General features: G+C 40.0%; 2 protein-coding genes across 2 annotated transcripts; both read left to right on the top strand.

The window, feature by feature from the left end:
* The first annotated feature begins 114 nt into the window (after positions 1–114).
* GAR1 (GAR1 ribonucleoprotein) lies at positions 115–5,094 on the top strand. Its single transcript, XM_063422471.1, has 7 exons — positions 115–253; positions 1,473–1,699; positions 1,778–1,932; positions 2,775–2,834; positions 3,242–3,377; positions 4,135–4,239; positions 4,556–5,094. Exons 2-7 carry the CDS (start codon positions 1,486–1,488, stop codon positions 4,567–4,569), a joined length of 684 nt encoding a protein of 227 aa, XP_063278541.1. The 5' UTR covers positions 115–253; positions 1,473–1,485; the 3' UTR covers positions 4,570–5,094.
* Positions 5,095–6,137: 1,043 nt separating this feature from the next.
* RRH (retinal pigment epithelium-derived rhodopsin homolog) lies at positions 6,138–21,727 on the top strand. Its single transcript, XM_063422470.1, has 8 exons — positions 6,138–8,355; positions 10,740–10,911; positions 14,295–14,485; positions 16,048–16,147; positions 16,820–16,973; positions 17,334–17,502; positions 19,518–19,696; positions 20,581–21,727. Exons 2-8 carry the CDS (start codon positions 10,806–10,808, stop codon positions 20,708–20,710), a joined length of 1,029 nt encoding a protein of 342 aa, XP_063278540.1. The 5' UTR covers positions 6,138–8,355; positions 10,740–10,805; the 3' UTR covers positions 20,711–21,727.
* The last annotated feature ends 84 nt before the right edge of the window (positions 21,728–21,811 follow it).

Below are 21,811 nucleotides of genomic sequence, written 5' to 3'. Positions count from 1 at the left end.
TCGATCCGTCACACCGGCTCTGCTGATTACAGGCGCTCACGTTCTGCCAGGTCATTGTGAAGGATCGATGTTGTTACAAACGGTGTTTACACACGGAGAGCCCCCTGTCACTGTCACGCCTATCCCACAGGAGTGCGGGAATTAATGAGCATTGAAAGCCCTTTGCGACAGTGTCGGCCGGCAGCTGCCCTCTCATTTACGGCAGGCAGCCGTGTTGGCGGCAGCGCGGGTGTTTCCGGGCACGCACGTGCAGGTAGGTGTCGCGCGGGAGGGGACGGGGCCCTTTCCATGGCCGGCTGTCCGTCCGTCCGTCCCTCTGTCCGTCCGTCATCCCTCAGGGAATGGCGCCTGAGCCGGGATCCCCGTGCGCTGCCTCCAGGCCGCGTCCCGAGGGCCCTGTGAGGCGCTGCGGGAGCGCCCATTGCGGCGGAGCCCGAGCAGTGCGGCCTCCTGAGCGAACCTCCTGAGGTTTAGCGGGGCCGAGCGGAAGGGTCGCGGCGACCCCCGGTACCAGCGCAGGCTGGGGGATGGACAGACCGAGAGCAGCCCTGCCGAGAAGGACATGGGGGTGCTGGTGGGTGACAGGATGGACATGACCCAGCCATGTGCACTGACAGCCCAGAGAGCCAAACCTGCCCTGGGCTGCATCCAGAGCAGCGTGGGCAGCAGGGTGAGGGAGGGGATTCTGCCCCTCTGCTCTGCTCTGGTGAGAGCCCACCTGCAGGGCTGCATCAGCTCTGGGGTTCCTAGCACAGAGAAGACCTGGAGTTTTTGGAGCAGATCCAGAGGAGGTCACGGGCTGGAGCACCTCTCCTCTGCAGTCAGGCTGAGAGTGGGGATTGTTCAGCCTGGGGAAGAGAAGGCTGTGGGAAGATTTTATAGCAGCCTTCCAGTGCCTGAAGGAGGCTACAGCAGAGCTCTGGAGGGACTTTTCAGAAGGGCATGTAGGGATAGAATAAGAGAAGACAGTTGCAAACTGAAAGAGGGTAGGTTGAGAGAGAATATTTGGAAGACGTTTACTGTGAGAGAGGTGAGGCACTGGAACAGATTACCCAGAGAAGCTGTGGATGCCCCATCCCAGGAGCCAGGTTGGACGGGGCCCTGGGCAACCTGTGGAAGGCATTCATGCACATAGGGGAGTCAGAAGTAGGTGACCTTTAGGATCCCTTCCAAGCCAAAACCATTTTATGATGTTCTCACTTTGTGCCACTTGTGGTGCTGGGGACTGTCATCAGCCTTTATACAGATGAGTGAAAAAGTGGTAGTCACTTTTTGCAGTTGGATGTTACAGTGGATGACATCTCAGGTGTAAACTTGATTTTTCATAGGCCAGCATGTTTTTAGTGGGGATTGAAAAGGATGAACCATTAAATTAACAAACCATGCTGACAGGAGACTGTAATTTGTACAGCAAATCAAATGTGACATTTCTTTTACATCTTCAACAACTGATTTTTTTGTTCACGATGTAGGAAACAGTAGAGAATGTCTTTTCGTGGAAGAGGAGGTGGAGGAGGAAGAGGAGGCGGCTTCAGCCGTGGAGGAGGTGGCAGTGACAGAGGTGGCTTTAACCGTGGAGGAGGTGGCGGTGACAGAGGTGGCTTTAACCGTGGCGGACGAGGTGGCTTTGGACGGGGAGGTGGAAGAGGAGGCTTCAACAGAGGAGGATATGACCAGGGCCCTCCAGAAAGAGTAGTTTGTAAGTTATATAGAGAAACTATTTACTTAATTTATGTTGTCTGCTCCAGCTCTTTAGCTTGTTTGTTCTTTATCTTAGTGTTGGGAGAGTTCATGCATCCCTGTGAAGATGACATAGTTTGTAAATGTAAAACAGAAGAGAACAAGGTGCCTTATTTCAACGCCCCAGTGTACCTCGATAATAAGGAGCAGATTGGCAAAGTGGATGAAATATTTGGACAGCTGAGAGACTTTGTATCCTTTAAAAAATGTGTGACTTACAATATTTGTTTTTTAAAAATTGATTTGATATTGAATGACATTTCTGTTAGGATTTTAAAATAGTTCAGGGTTTGGCCTACCAGTTTTATGTGAGTCTTGCTGCAACTGTTGGTGTCATTAGGTGCTTCATTCACACTGAGTGCCTGTCTTAGAGCCTGTCTTAGAGCTTTTTTGATACGGCAGAGTACTTGAGGTCAGTCAGAGATTGTCACTCTGTACCAGTCCTGATGATGTCTTTTGGATCCATGGTGGAGTTGTTACTTTTTCTGGCTAACTGACCAAATTTTCTGCTATAGATTACTAAACCATAATAGGGTTAGATCAAGGACCTTTTTTTTTTGTGCATTAAGGGACCTTGGTCATGGTCCAGCTCATTGTTTAATTATAAAGGGTGTTTACACTAAGATGTCCTGTGGCTTATTGTCCAGTTTATTTATTTAAACTGCCCACAAAACTGGGATGTGCCAGGACATATCTGGCAAGGCCAGCCTGACACAGGGACATTGGGTACATTCTGTTGTCACTGTCAGATGGGCAGAATCCATAATAAAAGCAGGATAGCTGGGGGAATAACCCTGTAGCAGGTCAGTTAAGGCTCAGCCTGTGTTAGTGAGCACCAGTCACTAGCTACATGCATTTTCCTCTTCCACATTAAGTGTGCAGGCTTAAATTGCTTTTAATTGCAATTGTGATGAAATTTAGCTGAATTTATAAAATACTAACTTAGAAAGTGACTGAATGTTCTTTCTATATGCTGATCAAAATCACAATTTTTAATGTTTTATTACTGCAATGCTCCTTAAAGAAACCAACAGTATTTTTCAGTGAAGCTATCTGAGAACATGAAAGCCTCTTCATTTAAAAAAATGCAACAGGTAAGTCAGTCTCAGTAACAGAATTTTACTGACTGTCATCAGTTAGCTGTTTAATTTGTCAGCACATAAAAAAAGCTTTATAAAGTTTTTAATAACTTTAAAAGCTGATTGTCCTTTGTAAACATAGGAATTAAGTTGCTCATCCTTTTCAGTTTTGTATTTGCCACATTATTCCTAATCCCTGCCCCACGAGAAAAGATGGAACAAAATCACACAAATATCACCTATATTTTAGCATCTTTTTAATTCTGTGATTTACTTCTTGTGTGCTTTCTCTGTTTGGTTTTTGGCAGAGGACCATTTGACATAATGGGATAAGACCAAATTATAGATACTTGTAAAGGGAGATATTAATGTGCTTTTTAGTCTTGGTGTTTTGAAAGCCTAATGGAACTCTCTTCCTGCAGTTTTACATTGATCCAGCAAAGCTGCTACCCCTTCAGAGATTTTTGCCAAGGCCTCCTGGAGAAAGAGGTGGTCCCAGAGGAGGTGGTAGAGGAGGACGTGGTGGTGGACGTGGGGGAGGAAGAGGCGGTGGTAGAGGTAAGATCACAAGAGTGAAAGCTTCAGAATGTTGGAGTTATTTGAGATGCCATGGGTTGCTTTGGTCACTTGTTCTGTGGAGTATTTGTGTTTTGTTTTCTAAAGCTGCTGGTGAGTATTTGCATATCAACAGCTGTATTGCAAATAAAAGTGTTTCTGTTGACTTTATAGAAAAGGCAGCGATACCTTTCAAGTGGTGAGACTGGCTAAGCATTCTCTCCTCCAGAGCACAGGGAGGAGAGAATGCTGATTTGTAACAAAGGCAGAAAGCTTTTTGAACATCACCTGTGATGTACTCTTCAATTAAAGCTGAAGTTTTATTTTTTCTTACATCACAGTTTCTTGCCTCTTTTCCATACCCTAACCCTTTGCAGCAAGGCACGAGTGTTTCAAAATGCTTTGGTTTTTTGTTTTAATGTTCTGTTGAGTTGTAATTAATAGATAATAATTATTAATAGTTGTAATGAATTACTGGTTAATATATGTAATTCATTTTTTGCTCTTGTGAAAGAAGTTAATTGTTAAGTCTCTTTAATATTTTGGATATGGTATATCAGATATTAAGCAATACTTAAAGTGCTCTAGCTGAGCACTAGAGGAAACAAGGTATCTAGTAATCAACCTGGTAACTGTCAAGCAATTGACAGTTTCTGGTTTTTGTTGTTCTTTTCATTTCAGAAGCTGTCAATGAAATAAGTAGTTGTGCATAACCAGAATTTATATGCTCCTCAAAGGGTAATTTCTTGCTTTTGTTTAGGAGGATTTGGAGGAGGCAGAGGTGGAGGAAGAGGAGGAGGATTCAGAGGAGGCAGAGGTGGAGGAGGATTCAGAGGAGGAAGAGGTGGTGGAGGAGGCTTTCGGGGTGAGTGTGTGTTTTTACCTTTCAGTAATAAAAATAGCTCCTGATTTCTAAAGCTCGTAAGTATTAAACAGAACGTTGTGCATTTTAATGTCTTATAGATGTTTATAGTTCTGTGCAAGAGATTTCTGTGCATCCTGGTGGTTTAAACTGAAGCACAGTTTAAATGAAATGCTCTGCTTTTGTTGATGCGTGTGTAAAACCATGCTAGTTTTCTGCATTTTGTTCTATCATCTCATTTGATGTTACATATAGAATTTGCTTTAAACACAGCTAAGATGAGAATTGTTTGATGTATTTTTCTTTTCTCTTAAAATAGGAAGAGGACGTTAAAAACGGAGCCATGAGTATCTCCTCATTGTCTTATCATGTCATCTGCAGAAGCAAAGAACCATGAAAATTTTTTGTAAAAGACCCTGAAAATCCCTTTATGAGGAACTTGAAGCTACAAATGACAATTATTTTTACACTTAATGACTGTTGATGGATGCATGAGGAGAGTGTGGCTGCAGGTGAAGAGCTGAAGACTGCTCAGAATATGTGTCTTTTATAAACTTTTCTAACTAAGCCATGATTCGATGTTATTCTTAACTGTTTGTTTCTGACAAGCAGTGCAGTCAGTGCTTAACTCCGTGTTGGAGTTTGGAGTAAACAGTCAGTTGAAATGGGTTTTCAGAAGACCCTCCAGGTTCATTGCATGCACATACTCCAGTGTGAACCTGTGCACGACTGAACCGTGGTTCTCATCCTCCTTTCATATGAAATCTTCTGGGCTGCTCCTTGAAGTGGACATGGCATTTAAACAATCTTTGTGAACCTTTCTTTATAAATTAAATTTCAAACTTCTTGTGTTGGCAATTTTTTAAATGCATAATAATGTATAAGAGAAAAGGCAACACAATATCATTTGTGACTTTTTCTGTGTACATATTAATGAAAGCCAAAGGCATTAAGACATCATCTTATAAGCTGCAGTCTAATGAGCAAGACAAGGTTAATACTATATATTCAGTCATCTAATGGTATTTAATTACAATGATACTAAAATGCTAAGGATTTTTAATTGGCCCTTCATCCCTCCTTAGCCTGCTTCTCTTGAGGTTTTGATGTCCTGGTACTGCACCTCTGTGGTGCTCTGGGTGTGTGTCGAGCTGAGGTTAAATAACCCATCATAGGGTTCCTCTGCACACAGCCAGTTATGTATTGCTCAGAAAGGCATGACAAAGTCTGCACGAGTCTTTGATTTCTTTAAATGGATGCATAATGAGGATTATTGGAAAGATAGTGACTGTGTCCACATCCTAAGGGTGGAGGAGACCAGGATGCCTCTCTGCTCTGGAACTTTGGAAATAAAATATTACTTCCCTGGATTTCTTTCAGCTAGAGGCAGGAGTCTGTTCACAGACTCTCCTACCAGGCACTTTCGAATAGAGATCTGTAGATAATGTATGTACAAGTATTTTGAACATCTTGTTCAGTGTGAAAAAGTTCCTTTCAGAATTGATTGCACTGTTATGCTTTTTAATTAATGAATGCAGTAACAGGCAGTTTAATTATGTTAGCCTTCTGCTTAACAAAGGCAACAGGTAATTTTTCAGTACCAGGATTGGACAGTTAACTGCACGTTTTAACAAATGTGACCATTACTTTTAGTAATGTTGAACAAAACTTGAAGGAGTGGAAAAACATTCATTTAAATGTGAATAGATGCTGCAGAGGATAATAGATAAAAATGTTCTTCAGCTTAAAAAAATGAAACAGAATGTTGAATTTCTGCTTTTGTGAGAAGCATCTGAGTCTACTTTTAACCCCAGGAAAGGAGAGATTCAAGTTTTTTTTTCCTGGTATTGCTACAAGCCTAGCTTTAGCCAGGTCAGTTAAACTCAGAGCTGTGAGAATGATTAGGCTTTTGTTGCTATCCACTGCTAGATGGAAGTGCCTCAGGGCTTTGACTTGAGGCTTTGTAACATTGCCTTTTATCTAAATTCTTTGCAAGTAATTGCATTTGGGGCATTCCACATTGCAGCTGAACAGCACAAACCGAGTGCAGCTGCCATGAGAGTACTTCTATTATGTTTGCAGCTGGATTCTTTGCTGTGCTGGGTTTCTTCCCTGATGCTTCAGTAGTGGGCAGCTGGCTCAGATCTTCTTTGCTTATTGTTCTGACTTTGGAAGTCTAACATAACACAGTCCTCACTCATATCCAAATTCATGCTGATCCTTAGGGACACACTTTTTGCCAGGATGTCAGAAGGCTCCTGCCATGACCTGTGAAGTGCAGGGTGTGACAGGCAGTGTTTGGCTGCAGGCGGTGTTTCCTGGCAGCCCAGGAGCAGACAAGTGCTGAGTCTCTCAGCAGATGGAGCAGTGAGTCAGCCTAAGGCACTGCAAGGGCAAAGCAAAGACTTTAACCTCTGTGTGCAGAGGGGCTAAACAGCAATATCCATTGCAGCTCTGGAGGAAAGATTGGCCTCTTGGTTACAGGGAAGGGATTGAAGTCCCAGTGGAGAAATGCATGAGGAGCATTGTGGCATGACTTATGCATACAAACAGTGCTGGATGGATTTTATGCAAATATCCAGAGAAAATTTATAACTGATCTCCACAGAGGTTGTAGGATATGCTCAGGGTGGAAGAGCATATGAGGAAACTGGATGTGTTTTGCCATACGATGATGCCTTTTTTTCCTTCTCCATTCTGTGGAAGGGAGTAATTGCAAGGCACATTCAGTCCCTGTTCTGCACTGTCTTCTCTGTGCCATGCTGTGGCCCAGCCCTTCTAATATAAGGGGGATGCTAACAGTAGTAGATGAAAATTCAGTCTCAAAAAAATTAAGATGGCTTGTCTGCAGTTTAATACTGTAACGAATGAAGACAGAGGTTCTCTAATTTTATATGACGCCTTTCTCTGGGTCTTGAAATTCAAATTCTAGCTGTGAGTCTGTCACAGTGCTCCTGATCCTAGTAAGTGAAATGTTCTGGTTTTATTTATGTGCATAATTACAGATACTCTGTGCTGCTGCTGCAGAGAATAGGAGAGAGGCTCACAAATACCGTGACAGAAATAGGTATGTTGGCAGAAATGGCAGATTTCAAGTAGTTGTAGTGTCTGGGGAAGAAACATCACAGTGCAGTCTGAAGTGAGGGCAGTGGGAGTAAGGTGTTAGTGTAAGCTTTGGATGACAGTTTGGTGTTCCCTGTATTCATTTCCCTTGCTGGTAGCCTTTGGAGCACATAGCTGGACCATCTGAATAACTTCTCACCTGCCATCTGCTCCAGCAGCACAAGGAGGGTTGCTGTCCTGGAAATTCCTTTGAAGCTCAGTTGGGCTTCGGAGGAGCTCAGTACACAGCAACAGTTGTGTCACCTACCTGTGTCTTCCTCCACTGCCATGGCAGTGTTTGACCCAGCTGTAGGGTCTGACTTTCAGCTGATTTTCAAACTGACACTTGGTGCATCACCAGGAACAGAATTGCTTACAAGTATTTAGAAGACCTGGAGCCTTTTGTCCATGCCACAGCAAAATTTTGGGGTTATTTTTTTTCTTTTTGGGATCTAAATCCTCCTTAAACAGAGAGTAATACATGGAGGTGTATTATAAAGCTTAAATTGTTACCTATTGAGAATGGCTTTAGTGCCCCAGCATTCCTTGCAGAGTTGCTTATTTTCCATGTGTTTTCTGCAGATGCTGGGATAGGATGGCTCAATGTAGTTCATAGATTTGCTGTGTTACCTCATCAGAGAAATTTGATGAAGTGCAGAAAATAATTAGGCTATTTTAATCTAAGTATGTAGCACTGGCAGTTGTAGAACAGGAAGGATTTTCTCTGGCACTGACTTTTACATGTGGACATTTGCCTGAAGAAATGCCAGACTGTCGCACATATACTGGTGTGTACAACACTGGTGCAAAGTAATTTGCCATTGCGTAAAGCATTGTCTTGGCAAGAAACAGTATTGTTTATTAAAAAAGCATACCTATGGTGTGATGTCTGGCAAGTAAAAATCTTACCGGGGTCCTGTATTTTTCAAGGCTGTGAGCTGAAAACCTCTGTAGGGCGAAACTTTTCTAACCAACAGTTTAAGTCTTGTAAAGGTCTCAGCGAATGAGGAGGACGAGGTAAGTTACTTATTTGTTTTCCTTGGGATTCGAACCATTTGAATCTGTTTGGGAAAATGAGTAGAGACGTTTTGCCTTAGAGAGCCCTCCAGCGGTGGAGGGCGTAGTAAACGTGGGAGGGGTTGGATTTGGGATGGGTTTGTAGCGGCGTTACTGCTGGAAATAGGAAGATGTTTGGGGTTGGTTTTGGTTTCAAATTTATTTGTTTTTAATGCAAAAGGTACATTTCTCTGCTCACATCATTCATGCATTGATATGTATTTTACACATAACTGAAAGCAGCTTGTTAAACCTTGCATTGCCCCACACATATATAGAGATACAGGCAAATTGAAAAATGGATTTAAATAGAAGATACATTTTGCTACTGATCTGGGACAAGTGGAAACACCTGACTTTATAAAGTTCTCCTCTGACACCTGTAATGTTATGTTATTGAAAGATAAAAACAGTGAGAGGTTTGGGATTTTATATTCTTACTCCAGTATTAATAAGCAATGTGGTAAGATATATTTTATCTGGCTTAGAAGCTGTAGATTGTTTTTATACTTCAATATTTAATTTCTTGTTTTATCTTTTTGGTTTTATTTTATGAACTACAGTGTTGCAGAAAAAATACTTTTGATGGTGTCTGCCTTTAGTTTTGACTTTTCTCTGTCAATTCCAGTTGCTGTAAAATTTGTCAAATTTGAGAAGAGACAGAAACAATTGGTACATAGGAGGGTCTGCATGTATTAGAAGGTTTTATTTATATCAACAAATGTAAAAATTCTTTTGTTAATTGCTACTGTACATGTGAAATAGTATCTGAGTAAAAATAGCAATGGTTTGCTTTTCTGAGACACTCAGCATTGCAAGCTCTGATTTCTGCGGAAATTGCAAGATCTGAGGTGCTTTTGAAAATCTTGCCAGAGTGTCAGAGGAGGAAAGCAAAGATATCAAATTATTGCCATGCCTTTATCTTCCAGGGCAGGACAGTGTTGCACGAGGAAAGTGGCTTCTTTGCCAAACAGATCATCTTTCCTTTCAGAACACTCCTACCCTTTTCCTACCCAATCCTCTTCTGACAGGGAAAGTAATGTAATAATACAAATACCCTGAGAGCTGTGAGTGTAGATGTGGAGCATAAAAGAAAATGTTTGGTTATGGGTCTGTGACACGAGAGTGTGTGTAGTAATGATGACTAAATGCTGTGACTGCACAAGGGTATATAAAAAATGTCATACCTTTATATTCATAAGAAAGATGCAGGATGTTTGTTTTGGAGAACTGAGGAGTGGGAAGGAATGCTCTATGAGTATTTCACTGGTTAGAGAAGAGAGCTCTTCAGGTATACTTTCTATGGCATGACTGTATTCCTGTGTCACTGCACCCTTATTGCTGCTCAGAAGGCACAGCCCTCGCCTGGGAGCTGCTTGACCTACCTGTGAACCATACAACAGCAGAACCACTGGTGCTCATCTTTGTCAATTTTATACCCAGTATGAAAACTGACTGGAGGCAAAAACTGTATGAAGCCAGACTGAGGAGGAGCAGCTGCTTTCTGATACTGCGTATAAGTCCTTTGAGCAAGGACTTACTGCAGCTATTATTGATGCAGCGTGTTTTGAAAAGTCTTTGCTTTGGGGTACTGGTACCTCATAACTGAGGGGAAGAAAACATGAGCTTTTGCTGCTCAGATCTTTGAAAAATGCCCAGTAAGATGCTTTGGAAAATTTGCCCAAAGTAAGCTTTTACATATATTGTGTTTAGGAGAAGGGGGCATATTCAACAACCGTTTTCTATAGACCAGGCCATTTTAGAAACTGAGTAGCAACTGAGTTTTCTGAAAGTCATGCTTCACTTAGGAAAATACTGGAATGTGTTTTTCTTGTGTCTTTGTCAGAGAATTTGTATCAAACAAAGAACCTTGAAGAAGCACCTTTAAAGATTTGAAGAGATGGGCTTCAGAGTAAATGTATCCTGCCTTTAAGGAAACTGACATTTGTCTCTCCATGTTGTACTGCAGGTTTTTGTGCTTTGAGTGATGATGGGAATTAGTTCCAAGCCAGGCTGATGATTGATTGAACTGAGTCAACTTCTGTTCAGGTTTCCAAAGCATTGCACAAGAGGTTTGAGGGGAAAAAGTTTGGGGGCATGTGACAGTTAATCTCATTAGCAGTAAGAACGAAGTTTAAGCATACTGTTCAAAATTTACTCAGTTATGTGCTGCTCTTTGTTTTAATTAACAATCTCCTGCATAGATTGGGAGCGTAAACTTCTTTCCACTTTAGTCCAATTAAATCATGCTTGGAAGCTGTCAGTGGTGGGGGGAGCTCCTCCCTACCCCCGTTCTTTTAATTGTTCAGTGAGTCTGTTGAATAATGAAAGAATTTGCCTGACAGGATTTTGTCGTGTTTCGTCTTCTTGATGAATTATTGCAGAGGATAGACGACAGTCTTTTGTCGAAAATGCATTGGAATGACTCATCCAATTCTTCAGAAAGTGACAATGAAGCTCATTCAGCCTTCACACAGACTGAGCACAACATAGTTGCAGCTTACTTAATAACAGCAGGTATGGGCACTGGGAAATTGTTGCGTAACTTTTTAAAATAGAACTTGTAGATCTGAATGCTCATTTTGTACAGTAACAGTGATGGTATTTTATTTTGTCTGATGGCTTTTCTCAATGTTTACTGACAAGTTAGCAGTCAGCTGCTTGACTGAAATATGCAGAAACATCTGAAGTGTGCAGAATCTAAGTTTTCTGCTGTATGTTTGAAGGCAGTGCTGTGTCTCAAAAAATACATTTTGTTGATATGTAAGTATAGGGGAGAGTGAGAATTAGTTTCTGCCAGCTTGCAAAAGAGATAAAAATAAGGCATAGCTGTCACATCTTGCATTTTTCTCTGATGTGCTCGAAGCTATCTTGAGATTTCTCCTGGGCCACATGTTTGTAGTAATATATGTGTAGTCTGAGCATGTGAGCGGGTGTCTGTTAGGGGGATGTAAGGGGAATGGTTGGAATGTGACTTAGAGGGAGGGAGCTGGTCATTAATCAGAGAAGAGCAGATTCCAGTTGCAGCTGTATTTTTCACCAATGACACGTGTTAGAAAAGCATGCTGTTAGGGTTCACATTGTGTTTGTTCCCTGTGACTGCAGTGGTCTTTCACTAAACTTGAAAGATTCTAGAATTACTTTTATTCTCCCCTTAAAAACTTGCTCATTGTATAACCAGAACTTCTTCAGTAGTGCTTTTCTGAAGCACTGAGTGCCATAGTAATGAAATATCCACCTAACCAAAACTGAAACCTACTGTGTTTAAAAACAGGCCTTCTATACCTTTATTATGGAAAATCAAATCAGTTTAGTATTTATTCATTGACTGTACCAAAAATTTTTCCATGTTGTAGTTAGATTTTAAAATACTTTAAAATATTAATATATTTTACATTTATATGGAATAGTATCGCTGATGGTTGCAGTTTATTTAGCATATATGTCTGAAGTGGTGAGTATCAAATTGCTGTTCTGGAAAAGTGAATATTTTTGGATGCAAAGACAATAATTTATTTAAAGTCTTTGGAGAAATTAATAGAACAGCTACACAGAGCAGTAGGCTTCTTAAGAAGCTGTAGAGATAAATAACAGCCAAGTATTGGAAGCCTAGCTGTACCTCTTTTATTAAAATCGATTATGTAGTATGTAACAAGGTGATATTTTCAGATAGTTTTGAACACCACCTGAACACCAGCTGGTGTTAAGGATCAAAGCTATCACTGGTGATCATAGGGTATCAATGGAATTATCCAGAATCAACCCAGGTCTTCTTTCTTAATCTTGCATGGAAATTAAATGTCTTGGGAGAAAAAAACCAAGTTGGATTACTTTGCAATTTTAGTGTTTTTTTCATTTTTTATTTCTAATTATAGTTGGAGGAGTCTAATAAATCTTTACTTTCTTAATGAGAATTTTTTTTGACAATGAAGTCCGTAAAATATTTGCAAATATGATTGATTGCTTTGTAAAAGCCTTACTGCAGCAGATTTCACATCTGGAAGATTTAAGCCTTGTTAATAAGCAGAAGTATAAGAATAAGAATGAAGTCTGGGTAGAGTGTTCATTGTTATGCTGCTCTTTACAAGATTTAAGTGTTTCTCTCTTGATTTCTGAGGAGGAGATAACTGTTAAGCATTACACTGGTCAGTGTATTCATTTTCGTAATGACGACAGAGATACTCAGGCTGCAGCAGGCTATGCCGCCTCATGGATGTCTTTCTGCTTAAAGGAGTAAAATGCTCTGGTATCGTTTTAAAATGGTAGCTGGAAAGGTAAATTCCATGTAATACATGACCTGATTTTTTTTTATTTTGATGCTACTACCCAACATTTCCATGTCCAACCCTAAACTATGTCCCTAAGCACCATATCTATACATTCTAAGGGATGGCAACTCAAGCACTCTCTTGAGCAGCTTGATAGTTCCAGTGCTTGTTAACCTTTTCAGTGAAATTTTTCCTAATATCCAAAAGTACTCTTCCCTGGTGCAACTTTAGGCCATTTCCTCTCACCCTATCACTTGATCATTGGGAAAAGAGATTGACCCCCACCTGGTTTCACCCTCCTTTCAGGTGGTTGTAGAGAACAATAAGGTCACCTTGACTCTCCTTTTCTCCAGGCTGAACAACCCCAGCTCCCTCAGCTGCTCCTCATAAGATTTGTTCTCCAGCACTTTGACCAGCTTCAATGCTCTTTTAATGGGCACTGCTTAACTTCTGCCTGGAGAAACTTCATTCATCTGCTTGACCTGTTCCTCAGAAACAGAGAAGAGATAATTTCCTGTATCTACATGTTTTTTTCTCACTTTGTTCAAGATGGAATCCATCTTCCATCTTATATTTTTTCCCCAAAACATTTTTTGCTCTATTATTAGTTTATTTTAGTGATACTAACATTTTTCGTGAATGTTCTACTAAGTTCTAGTTTTTTTCCGTTTTTTGTTCCCTTCCCTCTTTCCCCCTTACTTTTAAGACTGGACTCTGAATTATTAAATTTAAGTGTGTCTAGAAGGATTTTTCTCTTCACCCTGAGGGATGAGTTTACAGTCCTGTTGTATGTCTGATTTCATTATTGGAAGCTATAATATCTGTTAAAAGATGCCTCATAAGAAGCCTGTGTTATTGAACTTGTAATTCTCCTTTGCTCCCTCTCTCCCAAGAGATGATATGCTGTCAACAGGAGAGCTGACAGGACTGGCACTGCAAGTGGTTTTTATGCCATGGTGTTCATTTCAGATCAGATCCTCAGCTCCTTGTTTATTTAAATTTTAGGAGCACATAGGATCAGTGTTGTTCTTGAAATGCGTGAGTCTATGAATATGATAGATGATGGCATCTGTGTGGCCAAAAGATGTTGGACCTCCAACAGGAGCCCTGCACTTGAGAACAGACATCCTTGGTGGTGTTAAGAGAGAGATGGCTGAGGGTTAATTATGATTTTGCCTCATTTGATTTTAAAATTACTGAATATCAGGGGTTGGCAGGGGCCTTCTGCTAGAACAGATGCATAAGTTTTTTTTTCCAGCACTATTTTTTTCCTAGTCACCAATCTGCATTCTTCTTTACCATGGAGGTCAGCACTGTACTTGGTGGCCAGAGTGTTTGAAGTGTAATCCTAGATATATTTGAATTTCTGCTATGCCTGTTGCCATTGTATCGAGAGTCTTAGGTTTGGCAAGTGCTCTACTGTTGGTGCTTACTGAATCCATGTGAAGGTTGCCAGATTGGACAAGCTTTTTATCTCCTTTTCAGGTGTCTAGACTCTTTGCAAAATTGCACTTGACTGTAAAGAAGTCTTTTTTGGGACTTACACATTACAATAGACTACATTTTCTTCTGCATGTGTATTACTGAGTGGTTTGTACCTTTTGCAAAGTTTTCCTTTTTCTGTTTTTACAGGAGTGATAAGCATTTGCAGTAACATTGTTGTGTTAGGCATCTTTGTTAAGTACAAAGAGCTTCGGACAGCAACCAATGCAATTATTATCAACTTGGCTTTTACTGATATTGGTGTTAGTGGCATTGGTTACCCCATGTCTGCTGCCTCGGACCTGCATGGAAGCTGGAAATTTGGATATACCGGATGCCAGGTATTGCGATTCAGTTAGAGAGAAAGCTTTCAGCACTTAAAATCGATTGAGAAATAAGCAATGCCTCTACCATGTGTTATTTTAAGAGATAAGGCAGAGATGCAGAATTTGATTCTGGACCTGAAACTGATGTTCTGTGATGTCAGCAATTTCTGGGGACACTACTTCGTGTGAAGCTTATATTTACAATCTGAAAACATTAAAGTGTAACCTTATATCTACCAATTATACATTTTAAAATAGCTTTAAGAAGGCTTACAAAATCAAATCCTGAAATGAAGATGGTTATAGTAGCACAGGCACATTTGATGATTTTGCTGATAGCTGGAAAACTTTGATTGTGGCTACTGTTTTCATGGTGAGATTGACACATCTTGGTGAGTTCTGCTGGGCAAATGCATGTCGTTTTTGGGACTAGGTTATCCAAAGTGAAGGCCTCTGAGGCTTTTGGTCTCCATTAAAGATTTAGCCTACTTTTAAGAGCTGTCTATTTGTAAGAATAGATGGACTGAAAAACGTATACTCCCATAGCAGAGAGATGGCAGCCTTTGCTCACTGTATATTGTGATTTTAATTTACGTTATTGATAGACTGTTGGGATTAAGTGCCCAGGAATATTAGTAGTAATGTGAAGGCATATACTAAAAATGTATCATAAGGCAAACATTTTGGATGTTTGCATAATGGATGCTTATCACAATCTGACATCACTTGCCTCAGTGGACAGTACCTTCAAGATCAAAATTCAGTCATTGTTTGGCAGGAAGCCTCACTTTTAACATCTTTGGATCTGGACTGACTTGCACTATGTTCAGGTTGATGAGAGATCTCACTGATTTGAGAGTTAGAGCACTTGAAGCACAACTCATGTCAACCCAAACCAAATGAGTCCTGTGATCTGAGAGGGCTGAACGCCATGTGGTTCTGTTATAACTGCTGGTGCCACGTGCTCTGGCTTGGGGCTCTGTATTTCTGGGGTGCCAGTGGTAACACAGCCCTCCCAGTCATCCTTCCTGGTCAGGCTTCCGAAGGGATGACAGGGCAGATGCATTTGGAGCATGCTGGGATTGCAGCATGTGTCGCTCTGTGCAAAAGATCTGACACACATAAAAATGGAGCCTGAGGGGGGTAAATCAGTGGGCCATATCTGTGAAATCATCGCAACAGATGAAAGAATGATAATTCAGAGCCTCACGTTTGCTGAAGATGTAACTCTCTCTGATGGAACTAATGCTCCTCATGTTTCCTTAAGATATATTGAAAACATGAAATAAACCCCTCCAAACTCTGAATCTCAAAATTTACTGGTTGAAGGACAGTGTTTCTTTCATTTTGAGACTGCTGTCTTTAAGATTTCTTATGTGCACACAGGCAGGTAATTTTGAAATGTTTACTTTTTGATGAGCAACCTTCAAATTGCCTGCATTGAATTAGGACCTTTAAGACCTTGCTTATGGAAGAGAACTCTGGCTGAATTGTGTTGTTCCAGTACACAGATTTGTGCTTGTATCTTTGAAAGATTTCTCAGAAGTAATTTTCTTGCTTGTTTGTTTTAATTTCAGATCTATGCTGCCTTAAATATCTTTTTTGGGATGGCGAGTATTGGTTTGCTGACTGTTGTTGCTGTTGATCGTTACCTGACCATCTGCAGGCCTGATATAGGTACTGACTTAGGGTCGAAACTCAGTCACTGCTGGGAGGAGTAGAATCCTGATTAGATTGTATTGTTTTCTCATTAATGACTCCATAGTTACAGCGCTGGGCAGAATTTGAACCTACAGTACCTGGTTAAGTAAGTTACCTAGTTGGCATTAAAGTGAAAAATTCATCATTAGGCTGTTACTCTGTTTATAAATTGCATTTTTATGGTCATTTTCAGTCTTTAGAAGGCCACATCCATACAGAGAAGCACACAAAAAGCCTCTGGCTGTGTGAGGTTTTGACCTCTGTCAAGCAGGTGTGTGCCTCTGTTGTGTTAACACCACCCTGGGTGTTTTTCTCTCCTCCCTTACAGCTGTGTTGTAACAGTTAATTCCCCCCCTGCAATCTTCCAAGGATGTACTTGAACACAGTGTTGCATAATAAGCTTTTGGCGTGGGGTTGGGATCAGGTATTGCCAGTATGCTGAGTTGGAATGGATGATGGTGTTCAAGTGGCTTTAAAGGCTGCAAGGATGGAATGAAACAGGTGTGCTACAGCGTTTGAGACTGCCAGCCTTGGAAAGGGTCTTTATTAACTTGTTATGTGTGCTTGGAAGCCACTTGTTGCTCCAGTCTGACACTGGAGAGCAGCAGCAGATGAGAACAGTTTGTGACTGTCTGTGCTTGGCTGCAGGAAGAAGAATGACCACCCGTAGCTACGCCACTCTCATCCTTGCTGCTTGGATAAATGCAGTCTTCTGGTCCTCCATGCCTGCTGCAGGCTGGGCCAGCTACGCTCCGGATCCCACCGGAGCAACGTGCACAGTAAATTGGAGGAAAAATGATGCGTAAGATTCCCCCTCACACTTTATTTTGTTTTTGCTGGCTCACTGAAGTCTAAGATTGTTTAATTCACCACTGTAGGAGCATAACTTCTTTCTGAAGTATGAAGCAAAATTTTTAAGAATAATTTAAATAATAGAAAATAACATAGAGCAAATCTAGAAAAAAGCCCATAGGACTTGAGATATGCTTCAAAACTTCAATACTTATAGTTTCTAATAAAAATATTAGCTGGAGAAAATTCTCCCTATTATTTTAGAGCTTGTTAAAAAACATCATAATCAAATCAAAATACCAAATTCTTTGGTAACTTTTCCTGGATGGCTATTTGTAAGTTACTCTGTTTTGTTTTTCTGTCTTATCAGGTCCTTTATTTCCTACACAATGAGTGTAATTGCTGTTAATTTTGTTGTGCCCTTAACAGTCATGTTTTACTGTTATTACAATGTTTCCCGGACAATGAAACAATATGCCAGCAGTAACTGTCTGGAGAGCATTAACATAGATTGGTCTGATCAAGTAGATGTGACAAAGGTAAATGAGTGCATTTTTTGTTTTAAGCATGTTCTTTGCATTAAAGTCCTATTGACAAAGGAATGGTGCAGCCCTTTTAAGCATTTCTGTTTCCTACATTCTCCTTTTTCTTTTATACTAAATATTAGCTGAATCTGAGCCTTGGTAAAAACTCTTAGCTTGACTTACCACACTAGAGTCTTTATTTTTTGTTCTAATACCCTTTCCAGATGAATAGCTACTTTGAGGGCTGGGAACATTGTGAATTTTCCTTGCCTCTCTCCTCTGTCAAAATGTACCTCTGAGGTGCTCTAGGAGAATTTTTACTCTGTGTCTGCAGAGTCTGTAGGCTTCCTGCTTGGTTTTCAGATGTGTCTGGTCTGACATGGATTGGTCAACTCTCATTTGAACTCATGGCCTAGAAATGAGAGTGCATTTCCAGCTTCCAAGCTGTGTAATTCCAATCCCTTGTTCTTTTCGGTCTGTTGAGCTTATCTCTTATGTAAGCAGTAGCAAATGTGAGTTACGACATGAAGTGATATATCCTGCCTGGAAAGTTGACATTCTTTTAATGTATAAAAGTCCCTGAGAAATCTTGAAGTTCACCAGCTCCTTTGATTTTGTGTAAAGATGTGATTTATGGCTGGGCAGGATGAAAAAGTGAGATAGGATTGGACAGAAGAGTATGTACTTATGTTTTTGAGTTACTTATCAGTGCAAACAGCATTCCTTGGAAAACCTTCTCATTGCTAGGTTCTGAAGAGCAGTATTTTTACCCAAAAAGAGTAATTTGACCGCTTTACTTTTGTGAAGAACTTTCAGAATACTTGAAATTGAGGACTCAGTTAAAAATTTAGACTCATGTTTGTGAAGAAAATGCATTTTTCCTATTTTGCAGTTGAATATACAAAAAGAGAAAAAAAATGGATGCTTTGGAGTTGAGCAATATCCTTCTTTAGAACTGGACTACTATCTGGTTTTTGGCAAATTAGCATCCTCTAAGATTTCTATGCACCAAACTTCTAAATGAAAGGGTTCTTTCTTACATTTTGGTATTGTTTGGTATTGTGTTTGGTGTTGTGTTTGCATTTTAATAGGAATCTTCTGTGAGAGTCACTGCTTGTGTATTAATTGTGCTCTAGAGCAGCTCATACAAAGTAGCTGTTTATTTCTTGTTTCTCATTTTGTTCATCTTTGAAAGACTAACTAGGGGCGTAGGTGAGCAGCAGTATGGAATCTTGTGTATACACAGCCCTGCAGTTTTGGTTGGTTTTCTGGTGGCTTGTTTTGTCTTCTTGATTCATCTGAGATTTCTATTCCAGTTTCCACTACTGATTCATGTCCCTGACAAAAGCCAGTACCTTCTACTAGCCCCAGTTTGTCACTGTCCAGGTCTGGCTGTGGCGTGGCATGTCCTGGCATGTGAGTCCAGGTTGTTCTCTCTGCAGGCAGGCAGAGAAGACATGACAGCTGAGATACCTCCTCTGTATCATACTTGAACATTTCTATAATGCTTCATTAAACCAAGCAGACACTTCTGGGTTCCTGAAATATATGTTCTAGAACTTCTACTTTCTTTTATTTAATGGTACCATAATTGAGGCTTATGAAATATTTATTGACAACCTAATTAACTGTTTTGCTTAAATTTTTGTCTCTGATCATATTTATTGTTTGTAATGGCATCCCAGAGTGACTTGTTGTGGGGGTCATAGTTCATGTGTGAAGTCCTCTCTGGTTATTGAAACTCCTGATGGGCAGATTTAACATAATGAGTAGTGCTGATTTTGAAGGAATGTTGTATTTAATGAAATTACATCATGCCAAATGCATGGCAGTGAGGTGTGGTATTAAATCCCTAAAGTGAGATTTCAGTGTAAACTGTCGGATTGTGTTAGGTGTGCTTATTTATATATTATTTCATTCAGGACAGCTCTGTTTTCACCCAGGTGCTTGTGCTTTTGTTATGAGGTTTTGTTGTGAGATCTTCACCTTGAGGTAATACTGGTTATGTATGTGTTCCTTTCATTCTGCAGATGTCTGTTGTGATGATTATAATGTTCTTGGTGGCATGGTCTCCATATTCTATTGTGTGTTTGTGGTCTTCCTTTGGAGACCCAAAGAAAATTTCTCCTGCAATGGCCATCATAGCTCCTCTCTTCGCAAAGTCTTCCACATTCTATAATCCCTGCATTTATGTCATTGCAAATAAAAAGTAAGTGTTCTGAAATTAGTATGAGTCTATTCCATGATTTTAGTGTATCATCTGAGTATAGGAGGATCACCTGTAAAATATGGCAAGTTGATTAGTGAAGGGCAAAGGGTACGCCATTGTTAATTTTCTGAAGATGAACTCTTGGACAGGAAAGCCTAAAATAAATTGTTATGATCATCATCAGAACATCCTGAATTGATACACAGTTTTGAGAACATATTAACATAGCTTTTGAAAGTCCCATTTGTGCTTTCTCAAGGGAATTCAGTATGGAATTTGGGTTGCATGTGTAATAGACTGTTTTTAATGACTGTGGCCAAAGTGTCTGCATCTTAGTGACATGTAACTTGTGTAGATTTTCTTGTTTGATTTGGGATGTATCATATTCTGATGGATTAGAATGGATTGACCCTTTTCATTAAGGTAAATAGGTTAAGCCTATTCTGATTTGAGCAAGCATAACAAATGCTCTAATCAAGCCAGTGCCTCTGACTGAGGACTGTGCTTTGCATTCTTCCTGTCTCTGCTACCAACCTTCAAGCAGAGCCTGTGATCTCTGCCTGGGTGAATATACCTGATCCTGCTGGAGTCAATGGAAAAACATCTGTGTTTTTTCCCTGTTCTGTAAGTTCATATTTGTTGTGGTTGTACATTCTCCTGGGGTAAACAGAAAGCTGTGATCCCTATTTAAGAAATTAAATTAGCTTTATGCTCTTGTACCTGGAACTGAAAAAAACCCAGGTCCTTTTGAATTCCAAATACATGTTTTTTGTTAAGTACATTCTACTAAAATTGAAAACTATTGTAACAATTAAGGCCATCTTACCAAATTTTGCCCTTCTATTTGGTTCTGCAGCTAATGATGATTCTGTTTTCCTTGGCAGGTTTCGGAGGGCAATCCTGGCAATGGTGCGATGTCAGACAAGACAAGAGATAACCATAAACAATGCTTTGCCCATGAGTGTGTCTCAAAGTGCACTGACATCGCAGAACTCCAGTCATTTGTCTGCATAAGTTACATGGAAAGGAGTGAAATCTGGGTTCAAATTAATTAATCTTTTGGACAATTTCTTTTTGAATAATAATCCTTCCCTGCTAGCTGTTTTGTGTTAGTCAGAGTAATCTTTTTAGAGAAGTTAAGGAAACAAAACTTGCCAGGACTTTAGTTTTTGACAGTGAGGTTTATTGGTCCAATATGTCTGTCTTAAACAAAAAAGGGTAGCAAAGTGGCCGCTGTGACTCTTACAGAGTTAGATAAGGTGACAGAGGGCCAGGAAAGATAGAAGTGCAAAGTTCTTAGCTTCAGTAACCCCAGATTTTTCATATATATTAATTCCTTTCATGGAGTACTTTCCACCAGTTTCCCTTGAAAGTTCTCCAGACTTTAAATATTTTGGATATTCCCTATGACTGTATATGCCCATACAAAGTTTCCATGTTGATATGCTTTGCAAAGTTCTGTTTCTGTGAATATGTTAGGGTCAATATGTTAGGGTGTCAAAATATCTACACTGGCCCCATAGAACATGTTATTAGATTTTACAATTTTGAAGGAATTTCAGCATATTTAAAGTATTTTTTAAAATTTGACTGGCAGAACTAAATTAATTTGTATTAAAACAGCTATTATTTTGTAAGTAGCATGTTTCTAGAGCTGTGACTGCACAGAAAATCTTGAAAATGTGACAAAATGTACCCTAAAGCTTCACACTTGGGAGACACATAAAACTGAGTAAATATTTATGGTAATTTCTCATCACTTCCAAGTCAATCTTATGTTTATATAGGTCTGATGTTTAATTTTCAAGAAATACCTTTGTCAGTATGAGCAGTGGATTTAGTTAGGTGAAAAAGACGACTGTACAGATTTAGCTTCAACTATTATGTGTGTATGCATATGCAGTTTGGCTTTGCAGTGTAAACTTATTTAAAGTATATGTGTATTTTTGGCAAAACCCTGTTTTTACAGGATTTTTTTAAAGCTCTGGAATCTAGGCTTCCTATTAATTTGCCATTTTCAGTATTAAAGAAAGTGCCATGCAATATCCTCATGGTGTACTAGATTTCCTTTAGGAACCTTGGAATACTTTATAAACAGTATAATATATTCACTGT

Source organism: Prinia subflava, chromosome Z (assembly GCF_021018805.1).
Source record: "Prinia subflava isolate CZ2003 ecotype Zambia chromosome Z, Cam_Psub_1.2, whole genome shotgun sequence".
NCBI classification, from domain to species: Eukaryota; Metazoa; Chordata; class Aves; order Passeriformes; family Cisticolidae; genus Prinia; species Prinia subflava.
The sequence above is the reverse complement of the archived record's forward strand: the minus strand, read 5'-3'. Positions and strand labels throughout refer to the sequence as shown.

Excerpts from the sequence above, each read along its gene's own strand:
- GAR1 (XM_063422471.1), top strand. The coding sequence starts at position 1,486 with ATGTCTTTTCGTGGAAGAGGAGGTGGAGGAGGAAGAGGAGGCGGCTTC. Across the intron at positions 1,933-2,774 it reads TTGGACAGCTGAGAGACTTT|TATTTTTCAGTGAAGCTATC; the intron begins GTATCCTTTAAA and ends AGAAACCAACAG. Across the intron at positions 2,835-3,241 it reads CATTTAAAAAAATGCAACAG|TTTTACATTGATCCAGCAAA; the intron begins GTAAGTCAGTCT and ends CTCTTCCTGCAG.
- RRH (XM_063422470.1), top strand. The coding sequence starts at position 10,806 with ATGCATTGGAATGACTCATCCAATTCTTCAGAAAGTGACAATGAAGCT. Across the intron at positions 10,912-14,294 it reads AGCTTACTTAATAACAGCAG|GAGTGATAAGCATTTGCAGT; the intron begins GTATGGGCACTG and ends CTGTTTTTACAG. Across the intron at positions 16,148-16,819 it reads CATCTGCAGGCCTGATATAG|GAAGAAGAATGACCACCCGT; the intron begins GTACTGACTTAG and ends GCTTGGCTGCAG.